At 45.0% G+C, this 13,313-nt stretch overlaps 1 protein-coding gene across 1 annotated transcript; it reads left to right on the top strand.

Moving 5' to 3' along the window:
- Window positions 1-334: 334 nt before the first annotated feature.
- Window positions 335-11,574, top strand: LOC125425448 (unconventional myosin-Vc-like; the record flags this gene model as incomplete). Its single annotated transcript, XM_048483051.1, has 10 exons — window positions 335-481; window positions 1,074-1,238; window positions 1,421-1,514; window positions 3,504-3,567; window positions 5,660-5,840; window positions 6,940-7,033; window positions 8,217-8,280; window positions 8,384-8,464; window positions 9,866-10,046; window positions 11,481-11,574. Coding segments are annotated over 10 exons (1,165 nt in total), but the record flags the coding sequence as incomplete, so codon positions are not given.
- Window positions 11,575-13,313: the final 1,739 nt, after the last annotated feature.

The raw sequence follows: 13,313 nt of genomic DNA, 5'->3' as shown, positions 1-13,313 counted from the left end.
CACCTACAGTAACCTTTAATACAGTAATATATACATAGTATTGTTCTGTAAAGCGTGAGATAAGACCTTGTTGATATCATATGTAAAATTAGTTATGGAATGTCAATTAACGATCAGGGTATTTCTGCAATGGCAAACTATAGCAGTTATGAATTTGTGAACTGGGTTGTCTAACCAACAAGGGTTGTAGGACCTGCTTCTCATTGCAGCTGTTGGCTGTGGTCCTTGTGACCCTCATGTCTTGCATTGTTGTGATATTATCTTGTCACTTTTCGATTCAGTCTTGGCTGATAGTTGATTTATATGTTTTATTCCCTCTGCTTTTTTTATATAGATGCTTGAAGAACACAAAGCTGTCATTCTCCAGAAACATGCCCGAGCGTGGCTCGCTAGACGCAGATTCCAGAGTATTCGCCGTTTTGTGTTGAACATCCAGCTTTCATACAGGGTACAGCAACTGCAGAAAAAATTGGAAGACCAGGTAGATTAAAAGTTTGCATTCATGCTTGACGTTACTGTTATGTCATTTCACTTACTTAAAAATATTTAAATTGTAATGGATATTTATCTTTGACAAAATAATTACTGATCGCCGGGGAATGCGTCTGTAGTGGTTAAAAGCAGGTGGATTCTAATCTGGAGAAACGGATTTGACTCCCCACTCCTCCACCTGAGTGGCAGAGGCTTATCTGGTGAACCAGATGTGTTTCTGCACTCCTACATTCCTGCTGGGTTACCTTGGGCTAGTCACAGTTCTCTCTGAACTCTCTCAGCCCCACCTGCCTCCCAAGGTGTCTGTTGTGGGGAGAGGAAGGGAAAGGAGCTTGTAAACCACCTTAAGTCTCCTTGCAGGAGAGAAAGCTGGGATATAAATCCCAACTCCTCCTCCTCCTCCTCCTTCTTGTGAGGAAGTCATAGACAAGTATTATTGTATATGGAATGTAATAAATAAAATAGACTGGAACTGAGCCTCTTGGTTTCTAGGTTGAAGGGTACGTGTTAATTTTACCAGTTGTCTAAACAGACAAATACGGAATTCCCACGGTCTAGTTTTAATTTTGTATTCGTTTTAGACTAAGGAAAACCATGTCTTACTGGAAAGATTGACCACTCTAGCCTCCAACCATTCCAGCGACATAGAAGTAATTCAAAAGTTTCAGCTGGAGCTTGAAAAACTAGCCGCGCAAAAGAAAGTAGCTGAAGAGAAAGAAAAGAGAAACAGGGACGACTACGAACAGGTAAATCTCAATTGAGTTTGCAATAAAATAACAACTCAAGAATAATTGGAGCGTCAGCGAGCATCACTAGGAATTATTAGCACTTTGAACAGTTATGGACGAATTAAATCAGTGAGTGCTCATAAAAGGGAGACTTGCCTTTTAACGGAGTTGGCGTTGTCTTTACTTCTTTACTACTTCAGAGGATCTCAGAACTCGAAAATAAGAATTCAGAGCTGCAGAAACAGAAGGAGGAACTGGAACGGAAGCTTCAGGAGAAAGCCGAGGAAATGAAAGGTGCACTGATAACACGTGCATATGCAGAGGTGGGATCCAGCAGGTTCTCACAGGTTCCCGAGAATAGGTTACTAATTATTTGTGTGTGCCAAGAGGGGGTTACTAATTGGTGATTTTGCCACGTGATTTTTGCCTTAGTTACGCCCCTCCTCTCAGCAGTAGCGCGCAGAACTGGAAGCAGTCTAGCAGGAGGTGCACTGGTGTGCGTGGCAGCCTGTACCTGTGTGCATTCGTTTCCCGCCCAAGGACCGGCGCAGTGGCTGCGTCCTTGCCACAGCCCCACCCAGGAATGCCCCGCCCCCGGAATGCCCCGCCCCCGGAATGCCCAGCCATGCCTCCGTTGTGCCCCGCCCAGCCCCATTGGCTCTACACCACCATGGGAACCTGTTACTAAAATTTTTGGATCCCACCACTGCATATGGGGTAGTTTTGAAAGGTGGGGAGAGAGTGAGACAAGATGCAAAGTTTTCTGTGTTTGTAAATCGGTGCAGATGATGAGATGCATTCATGGACTGGCTGATCCTCATGGATGGTAGAATCTTGTGCCGCTCCCATTCATTTCATTGGCATTTCCTTGTGGATTGTGCCCTATTGTGTTATGCTACTATTGCAGGGGTGGTCTTACGTGCGCTGAGGGGGCGCGACAGCATCAGCGTCAGGGTGGCCGCGCTGTCGCCGCCCCTGTAGTGGGGAGTGCTGGGGGACCCCATGCTACTGGAGGAGAGTACTGCGGGGTTAAGGTAAGTGGGGAAAGGGCCATGGATTTATATCCCCCCTTTCTCTCCTGTAGGAGACTCAAAGGGGTTTACAAATTCCTTTCCCTTCCCTCCTCACAACAAACACCCTGTGAGGTAGGTAGGGCTGAAAGAGCTCAGAAGAACTGTGACTAGCCCAAGGTCACCCAGCTGGCGTGTGTTGGAGTGTACAGGCTAATCTGAATTCCCCAGATAAGAGTCCACAGCTCAAGCGGCAGAGTGGGGAATCAAACCCGGTTCCTCCAGATTAGAGTACACCTGCTCTTAACCTCCTACGCCACTACTGTTCCAGTGGAAAAGAAGAAGAGCAGGTTCCTGCCTTCTCTCATGCCCACCTCACCTGGGGCTTTGGCATTCGGCTTCTAATGGCAGCACTTAACCAGCTCATTCAGGGTGAAGACCATCCCTTCCTTGGCCCCAGTAGTGGAGGGTAGCAGCAGTTTTGGAGCCTCATCCTGGATTTTTGCCCTGACCCACAGAATCACTAAGACTGCCCCAGTATCTGAAAAAGGGAGTTTGGATTCTTGAAAGCTTATACCCCATAAGTCATGTGGGTCTCTAAGGTACTATTGGACTTGAATCTGGATGGAAGACTGCCCTAGACAATCTTACAGCAGCAGCAGTGGCGTAGTGGTTAAGAGCAGGTGGACTCTAATCTGGAGGAACCCAGTTTGATTCCCCGCTCTGCCACTTGAGCTGTGGAGGCTTATCTGGGGAATTCAGATTAGCCTGTGCACTCCAACACATGCCAGCTGGGTGACCGTGGGCTAGTCACAGCTCTTCTGAGCTCTGTCAACCCCACCTACCTCACAGGGTGTTTGTTGTGAGGGGTGAAGGGTGAGGAGTTTGTAAACTCCTTTGAGTCTCCTTACAGGAGAGAAAGGGGGGGGATATAAATCCAACTGTTCTTCTAGACTGCCCCTGCTTCATTTTAAGGCCTTGTGCCAGAGACGTAGGCAGATATTCCATTCTGAATCTTTACAATCATTGAACACCTTCCTTTACTTGATGTAGCTGCATTATGAGGTCCTAACTCAATGTTTTGCCTTTTCAAAACATATGTCATCCATCCCGGCTATTTTATCTGTTTCCATTTAAAACTGGGCACTGTTAAGGGTTTTTGGAGTTGGAATGGAAACGATACTCACGCTGTATTAAATTAATTTGTTTTATTAAATTGTTAAATTTCTCCCCTGCTTGACAGTTTTTTAAATATGGAATTATCTTTCTGCAGATAAAATGGATGACCTGACAAAACAGTTCTTCGCTGATGTTCAAAAGGAAGAAAGACAACGAATGTATGAAATTTAGCATGACTTCAAGTTGCAGTTTTCTGATAGGCATTATTCATTCAGATGAAATAGTAAATCAAGGTTTGCCCTAAATGAACAAACCGGGCTTCTACGCTTGCCTACTTTCTCCTCCCTGTCACACGTAGCCCACAAATGCATGATTTGTGCAATTGTAGCAAATCATAGTTTTATGTTACATTCAAACGACAAACTATAGTTTGTGCTTTCCCCTACAAACTTGGGTTACAAAGTGTGACTTAGGAGCAGCAGTGGCATAGGAGGTTAAGAGCTCGTATATCTAATCTGGAGGAACCAGGTTTGATTCCCAGCTCTGCCGCCTGAGCTGTGGAGGCTTATCTGGGGAATTCAGATTAGCCTGTGCACTCCCACACACACCAGCTGGGTGACCTTGGGCTAGTCACAGTTCTTCTGAGCTCTCTTAGCCCCACCTACCTCACACGGTGTTTGTTGTGAGGGGGGAAGGGCAAGGAGATTGTAAGCCCCTTTGAGTCTCCTGCAGGAGAGAAAGGGGGGATATAAATCCAAACTCTTCTTCTTCTTCTTAATCCTGGGTTGAAAAGAAAAGTGTAAAACATTGTTTGCTATTTAGACATCACAACAAACTGTGGTTTGCGACAAAGCTAGAAATAACATTGTGCAAGGAAAGGAGCATGACGTTTTCCCAGGCTTGTTTATGTAACAGCAAACCATGATTTGAACAATGCCATATTGATTGTCTATAATAGGGCTACAAAGCATTGTTAAAAGCAGGTGTTGAACAGGCGAATGATAGCCCAACTGAGCACCTTGCTAAATCATAAAATGACTACTGAATGTTTCACATACATGCAGGCTGAAGGCACACATAAAGGAGAGTCTCTTTTCCACATTCAGTGTTCTTTAATTGTCTGAACAAATACACATTTACACAGATAAATTTGGAAATGAACACAAAACACGAAGAACTTACAAGGATGGGGCTTTCAGGGGCAAAAGTTAGAACCTGGTCGGCAGTATTATGATCCTGGCCTTAGTCCTATTTTATGCTTAAGAACATAAGAGCAAGCCAGCTGGATCAGACCAAAGTCCATCTAGTCCAGCTCTCTGCTACTCGCAGTGGCCTACCAGGTGCCTTTGGGAGCTCACATGTAGGATGTGAACGCAATGGCCTTCTGCGGCTGTTGTTCCCGATCACCTGGTCTGTTAAGGCATTTGTAATCTCAGATCAAAGAGGATCAAGATTGGTAGCCATAAATCGACTTCTCCTCCATAAATCTGTCCAAGCCCCTTTTAAAGCTATCCAGGTTAGTGGCCATCACCACCTCCTGTGGCAGCATATTCCAAACACCAATCACACGTTGCGTGAAGAAGTGTTTCCTTTTATTAGTTCTAATTCTTCCCCCCCAGCATTTTCAATGAATGCCCCCTGGTTCTAGTATTGTGAGAAAGAGAGAGAAATGCCTCTCTGTCAACATTTTCTACCCCATGCATAATTTTGTAGACTTCAATCATATCCCCCCTCAGCCGCCTCCTCTCCAAACTAAAGAGTCCCAAACGCTGCAGCCTCTTCTCATAGGGAAGGTGCTCCAGTCCCTCAATCATCCTCGTTGCCCTTCTCTGCACTTTTTCTATCTCCTCAATATCCTTTTTGAGATGCAGCTTAGTGAGAAGTTTTGTTCAGTTTGATCACGGCACCTTACTTGGCGGGAATGAGGATTAAATTTGTAACATCCTGCCAGAATGTCACAATTCTTCAGATTATTCATAGCATCTGGGGTTTTAATGAGAAGTGTCTCATTAAAATAACTCTTCCTTTAAAATGCTACTATTTACTTCCATTAAAATAGAATTGGACTGCAATGGCCAACTTATTTAGTGGAAAGCAGTCAGGGGCACTTACTTTGAACTAAGGGGTCTTTCTTTCAAGTAGCATGTTTAAGATTAGGCCTAATATACTTTTAAAAACTGAAGTCCTTTTTCTGCCGGTTTATGTATATGTGATTAATTGGAATTTACTACATTCTTCCCATTGAGTAGTATCATTTTCACTCGAGCAGGGATGTGGAATACATTTCAGTCTCTTTCTGAATCGTTGTAGAACTCTTGAGAAAAACTTCCACCACCAAAAACAAGACACCGAATTAAAGGTTGAGTCCCTAAAGGAAGAAATGAAAACACTTAAAGCAGAAAAGGATCAACTCCAAAATCAACTTCAGGAAGAACTTCAAATTCATGTTGGTTTGAAAATGGAAGTCGCGGAACTTACAAACCAGGCAAAGGTAGGGGTAGCAGTTTAAGAAGATGCACCCAGTGAAAAATAGTAAGCAAAACTCAGGTTTATGTCACAATTTGTTTACTAAGTACTAGCACAAGCTTCCAAGTATTTATTTGTCTGTCTGTCTGTCTGTCTGTCTGTCTGTCTGTCTGTCTGTCTGTCTGTCTGTCTGTCTGTCTGTCTATTTATTTATTTATTTGATTTTAAACCGCCCATCCCCGAAGGGCTCTGGGCGGCATACAGCAGGCTGGCAACAACAATAACATAGTAACATTAAACACAGCAGGCCAAGAACAACATTATATACAATAATAACAGAGGCCGTTTCTACACGGCAACGATGGGGGTTGGGTCGGCGCATTCCACGCCGACCCAACCCCCCTGGGACCGTTTGCACGAACGGTCCCAGAAACAGCCGGGAAGACGGCGCCGCGGAGCGCCGTCGCCCGGCCGACCTACTGTGGCTGTCCGGCACATCGCTGAGGCCTGGGGACACGCCCCCCTTGCCCTGCGCTAGTGCTCCGGAGTCACAGGGCAGGGGGGCGTGTCCCCAGGCCTCGGCGACGCACCGGGTGGCCACGGACACGGTAGGTAGAGGGCAGAGGGGGGGAGGGCGCCTTGGAGCCGCCATTTCCCATAAACCTCGCTTCCGAAGCGAGGTTGGGAAACGGCGGCTTCGTGCTGCTCAGGCAGGGCGAGGGTGGCGCAGCTGTGCCCCCTGTGCGAATGGCTCCCTGGGGATGGCGTTTTTGCCATCCCCAGGGCGCCATAATCTGCCCGTGCGGAAAGGGCCTAAGTTAATTTAAAACAATTTACAAAATCTATAAAACCATAAAAACACAGCAGCAGCAATATTATATGGCGCCCGATCCCAAGGCCGGGAGGGGACAGTAGTGCTAATTAGATATTATATCGGGCGTGCCGATGATGGAGTAGCACGCAACACAGGGGCTTAAGAGGATGCATTCTAAGCAATTTTAAATAAGCAATGTTAACTTCAGTGTGACATATTTTGACAGAAACATGTTTTTAACTGTGGTCTTCTTTTTTCGGCATTCATTTCATTTCATTGTTTCACGTAATCCCCTCTTTGGCTTCTTCAGACAATACCTGAATTGCACAAGGAAATTGAACTTATTCAGACTCAGAAAATCGATTTGGAGAAGCAATTGCAGTCCCAGAAGCGTGAAATGAGAGGTACATTTTGAAACCATTCTTCATCCAAAGTGGAAAGACATTCAGAGGCTAGCCTTATGCATACATTCTTCTCCTTGTTCAAATTAGCATGTTTAGTAGTCAGTAACGTGCACCATTCAAGGTGTCTTTCAAATTCACCTTTCCTTTTATTTTATTAAATAAAAAGAACCAGCGTGGTGTGGTGGTTGAGGGCAGGTGCACTCTAATTTGGGGAACCGGGTTTGATTCCCAGCTCTGCTGCCTGAGCTGTGGAGGCTTATCTGGGGAATTCAGATTAGCCTGTGCACTCCCACACATGCCAGCTGGGTGACCTTGGGCTAGTCACAGCTTCTCGGAGCTCTCTCAGCCCCACCCACCTCACAGGGTGTTTGTTGTGAGGGGGTAAGGGCAAGGAGCTTGTAAGCCCCTTTGAGTCTCCTACAGGAGAGAAAGGGGGGATCTAAATCCAAACTCCTCCTCCTCCTCCTCCTCCTCCTCTTCCTCTTCTTCTTCTTCTTCTTCTTCTTCTTCTTCTTCTTCTTCTTCTTCTTCTTCTTCTTCTTCTTCTTCTTCTTCTTCTTCTTCTTCTTCTTCTTCTTCTTCTTCTTCTTCTTCTTCTTCTTCTTCTTAATTTATCCCCCCACCTGCTGACCTCGATCAGACTTGGGACGTATTACGACATATAAAATAACACATATTAAAATAAATATTAAAACAGACAGTATTACTAAAACCAGTATATGTACAGATGGCTTAAAACAACATACTGTGACAGCCCAGCCCGAAAGAGAGCACTGATAATAAAATCATCCTTAGGAGGTGTTCGTTCAGTTTATGTTCATTGTGGTTAATGATTGTTAATGGTTCCTGCATATAGCATAAAGGCAGCCTTCCTTTTCTGGGTGAAAATTTAGAAACAGCTACTCTTTCCCTGAGCCGTAGCCTTACCGGAGCTGTTCTGCAATTTCTTTTCGATGAGAGATGGGCGTGGCTCCTCCCTGGGTATCTTTTGTAAACCTCTCTTCTTTCCGATGGCCATTTTTCATAGTATAAATAGGATGGGCAGTCTGCCCAGCGAGCGTGCCGGAATCGAACGTTATCTGTGATCCAAAATGAGAATTTGCATCAAAACTGAAAAATGCAACCTAACAGAGTGTGCTGCCCAAGTGAAAGTGCAATGCTAATTTTAATCTTTTATTTGCAGAAAAGATGTCTGATGTCGCGAGGCAAATTCTTGAGAGTTACGATTTTGCTGACGTAAGGAGCAGGTACAGGCATATTCTGGAAAATTGTCGATTTTTTTTTCTTACAAGTCTCAAGTTATTTAAGATATTTCTTACAAAGCCTTTTCCCTTTTTTGTTTTGTAATAGATTGTCTGTGGAAGATCTGGGACATTTAAATGAAGACGGAGAGCTTTGGTTTGCTTATGAAGGCCTGAAAAAAGCCACAAGGTTAGTTTTATTATCCATTATTTGCTCATGGCTTTGGTTTGAAGAAGAAGAAGAGTTTGGATTTATATCCCTCCTTTCTCTCCTGTTAAGGAGACTCAAAGGGGCTTACAATCTCCATTCCAGAGGTGGGATCCAGCAGGTTTTCACAGGTTCCCGAGAGTAGGTTACTAATTATTTGTGTGTGCCGAGAGGGGGTTACTAATTGGTGATTTTGCCACGTGATTTTTGCCTTCGTTATGCCCCTCCTCTCAGCAGTAGTGCGCAGAACTTGAAGCAGTCTAGCAGGAGGTGCAGTGGCATGCGTGACAGCCTGCGCCTGCGTGCATTCGTTTCCCGCCCAAGGACCGGCGCAGCGGCTGCGTTCTTTCCACAGCTCCACCCCGGAATGCCCCGCCCCCGGAATGCCCGGCCACACCCCCGCTGTGCCCTGCGCAGCCCCATTGGCGCTACACCACATTTTGAATCCCACCACCACGGGAACCTGTTACTAAAATTTTTGGATCCCAACACTGCTCCTTTCCCTTCCCCCCCAACAAACACCCTGCGAGGTGGGTGTTGAGGTACACCATTGGAATTATGAAACACATCCGATATCATAACAAACAATATATGTGATAATTTTAATTATTGCTTCATAGCAGAAAACAGTTATAGACTGAATCAATTCTGCAAGCTCTAGTTGACAGATATCTCACGGGTTGTTCATACAGTCCCATGGATAAGATAATGAATAGTATCTTGATCTATAAAGATCAATAAATAGGGATTAAGAATCTGTAGGGTAAACCACCCAAATATAATTCAATGCAGTTTTAGAGAACAGAAGTTTCAATTTAAGAATTTTAAGTCATTAGGTACGTTATGAGAGCAGCAGTGGCGTAGGAGGTTAAGAGCTCGTGTATCTAATCTGGAGGAACCGGGTTTGATTCCCAGCTCTGCCGCCTGAGCTGTGGAGGCTTATCTGGGGAATTCAGATCAGCCTGTACACCCCCACACACGCCAGCTGGGTGACCTTGGGCTAGTCACAGCTTCTCGGAGCTCTCTCAGCCCCACCCACCTCACAGGGTGTTTGTTGTGAGGGGGGAAGGGCAAGGAGATTGTAAGCCCCTTTGAGTCTCCTGCAGGAGAGAAAGGCGGGATATAAATCCAAACTCTTCTTCTTCTTCTTCTTCTTCTTCTTATATTTGTAGCATTATTGCTTTTCCTCTTACAGTGTTGATGAAGGGAACAGCTCTCCATAATACTCCTCTGCACAGGTCTTATTAAAACTACTAAAACAGCCTAATGAATTGCATTTAAAGTGCTTCGGTTTTGAATCGGGTTGCTCTTGGCATTCCCACTGCAGCAATAAATGCTTTTATGCTGTTCTTTTACTTTGCTGCATTTCTGTCCTTACAACAGAGTATTGGAAAACCACTTTCAGTCTCAGAAGGAGAACTACGAGAGGGAAATCGATGGTCTCAGTTCTAAAGTTGAACATCTCAGTCAAGAAATAAGCCACTTGCAGAAACTCTTCCGGGAGGAGAACGATATAAACGACAGTATTCGACTTCAGGTTGCCAGACTGACCTCGGAAAATATGGTAAGGAGGATACAAATATTGCAGAACTGATAAATACCTGCACTTCTTTAAGAAATGTCTCACTGAGCTCAGCATATCTAATCTCCTTGTAACTCCTTTCAAGGAGTTGTCTTTAGCCACTACACTAAAATAGCTCCAGATTTTAAACTCTTCCATTAGTCTGCGTTACCCAATGTTTAAGAACATAAAAAAGAGCCTGCTGGATCAGACCAGTCCCATCTAATCCAGCACTCTGCTACTCACAGTGGCCCACCAGATGCCTTTGGGAGCTCACCTGCAGGAGGTGAAAGCAATGGCCTTCTGCTGCTGCTGCTTCTGCTCCTGAGCACCTGGTCTGCTAAGGCATTTGCAATCTCAGATCAAGGAGGATCAAGATTGGGAGCCAGAGATCGACTTCTCCTCCATCAATCTGTCCAAGCCCCTTTTAAAGCTATCCAGGTTAGTGGCCATCACAACCTCCTGTGGCAGCATATTCCACAGTGAACAGTGGAATATGTTTAACAGTGAATAGAACAACGAAAAGCCAGAAAAAAGACATATTGCTTAAAGATGCTTTCCAGCGAAGGTGTTATGTTAGGAGCCAACATCTTGCTCTGTGCAACTCTGAGTGTGCTTGTACTGTTGAAATAGATGGAAAAGCAAAGCAGAGTAAATTGCTTCTGAATATAAACAGGTTGCAAGAGAAGCCAGCTGCGTCCATCAGGGGGTGCCCTGAACATGGCCAAGGGTGATTAATCCAATGCTATGGCTCAGAATCTGAATTGTCAATAGAGCAGGCAGTTAACACACATATATTCCTCAGGACACCATACCATTTGTGCTGAATTTTGTCAGAAAAAGACTAGAAGTGGGTCTGTGTAGCATCAGCCTCATAGGAACAGTGATCAAGGAAATTGAAGAAGCCCCAAGCATGTACTTTGAACCACAGAGCCAAGAGCACTGGCCTAAACCAAAATTAGGAGAATGTATTGTCGAAGGCTTTCACGGCCGGATTCAACTAGTTGTGGTGGGTTTTCTGGGCTGCGTGGCCGTGGTCTGGTAGATCTTGTTCCTAACGTTTCGCCTGCATCTGTGGCTGGCATCTTCAGAGGTGTATCACAGAGAGAAGTCTGTTACTAGACACGGTGTGTAACAGACTTCTCTCTGTGATACACCTCTGAAGAAGCCAGCCACAGATGCAGCCGAAACGTTAGGAACAAGATCTACCAGACCAGGGCCACGCAGCCTGGAAAACCCGCCACAACCAAAATTAGGAGAAGTTTGGAGAGAAGGGAAGGGGAAAACGTTTGTATATTTATATATCAGAAATCGTGTTTACCCTACCTTTTTGCAAAGGCCCAGACTACAATTCCCTTCAGTGCAGGGTATTTAAATTTCTGCCATAACCTGCAGAATGACATTTTTTGTTTGCACATTTCTCTCCTTTCTATGAAGATGATCCCAGATCTCAAACAGCGGATTTCTGAGCTTCAGAAGCACAAGATGGATCTTGAAAACCATCTTCAAGAGGAAGCTGCAAAGAATAAAGGTAACCTTAAAAAAAACAGGTAATCTAAATCAGGCCCAGGTTTGGTCCTTGGCCTCTCACACCAAACACCAGCTAGTTAGCTTCTGAGCTGAAAGAAAAACTGATCTATTAAAACACACCCCCCCCCAAAGTGATACTGAATCCCAAGAGATGCAGAAATTTAACCTTGCCCTATCTTTTGCACTGTCCTGGTGGTTTTGTAGACAGAGGCTTTGATCCATTAACAGCTGACTAAAGCCGGAAATCAAGAGATGCTATTTTGGCATGCAGTGTTGAGCTGCAGGGATGCAACCATCATCACGGTACAGAAGGGCTTTTAGGTGAATTGTAGGGAGCTTCCTTTATCAGACGGAAGAAGCGGGCAGTTATTTAACCAAGGCGAAATGAATCTAGTTGTGAATACCAGGGTCATGGTCTTAGACATCTGGCAACTATAAGCAGAGGAATGGAGTTTGCCCCTTCCTGTTAGATAAAAGAACAAAAGGTTCTGCCTGAAGGAAATGGTACAGAGCACAATATTGACATATCTATAAAAGGAATTGATTAGGTTCAAAGATTGTACTAGAATTGTACCCTGGCCCGTTGCCATTTGGAAAGGCAGATGGTGCTTTCAGAGGTTACCTTTTGAGAGAGATAATAAAGATTCCAGGATCCTGAAGAAGAAGAGTTTGGATTTAGAAGAAGACGAAGAAGAGTTTGGATTTATATCCCCCCTTTCTCTCCTGCAGGAGACTCAAAAGGGGCTTACAATCTCCTTTCCCTTCCTCCCCTCCCCACAACAGACACCTTGTGAGGTAGGTGGGGCTGAGAGAACTCCGAGAAGCTGTGACTAGCCCAAGGTCACCCAGCAGGTTTCATGTGCAGGAGTGAGGAGTGGGGAATCAAACCAGGTTCTCCAGATTAGAGTCCACCTGCTCTTAGCCATGCTGAAGTGAATAGGTACTCCTGTGTCGGTTACTATTGAGATAAGATGACATGGGCAAAAGAAAAAATAAACTTTTATACATAAGATTTTAAACTATTGTAAGGCACAAATTTTGGCCTAAGCCAAGTTATTGTCTTGTTCTTTTTTCCCTCTGCTGTATCATTCATATATTTTATATATTTAATGCATGTCAGAAATGCTTGGGGCCTAAAGTAAATTTGAAAGATATATGGCTCAGTAGCAGAGAACCTTCTTTGTATGTAGGCCATTTCAATTCCTGGTGATTTCCAACTAAAGGTAAAGTTTCCCCTTCAGTCATGTCTGACCCTGGGGTACTACTGCAAGCAGTGATTTCATAGGCAAGCCATTTTTGTGGGGTAGTTTGCCATTGCTTTCCCCGGCTATTCTTTACCCCCTAGCTATGTGCTAGGTACTTATTTACCAACCAAGGAATGGATGGATGGCTGAGTTGACCATGAGCCAGCTACCAGGATATCTGACCCACAGGGGGCTCGAACTCCTGACCGTGAGGCGTAGGAGTGGCATGTGAGTGACAGTGCAAGCAGTGGCGTAGGAGGTTAAGAGCTCGTGTATCTAATCTGGAGGAACTGGGTTTGATTCCCAGCTCTGCCGCCTGAGCTGTGGAGGCTAATCTGGGGAATTCAGATTAGCCTGTACACTCCCACACACGTCAGCTGGGTGGCCTTGGGCTAGTTACAGCTTCTCAGAGCTCTCTCAGCCCCACCTACCTCACAGGGTGTTTGTTGTGAGGGGGGAAGGGCAAGGAGATTGTAAGCCCCTTTGAGTCTCCTGT

This window comes from Sphaerodactylus townsendi, unplaced genomic scaffold, assembly GCF_021028975.2.
Source record: "Sphaerodactylus townsendi isolate TG3544 unplaced genomic scaffold, MPM_Stown_v2.3 scaffold_495, whole genome shotgun sequence".
NCBI lineage: Eukaryota > Metazoa > Chordata > Lepidosauria > Squamata > Sphaerodactylidae > Sphaerodactylus > Sphaerodactylus townsendi.
This window is presented reverse-complemented; position numbering and strand designations above follow the sequence as displayed.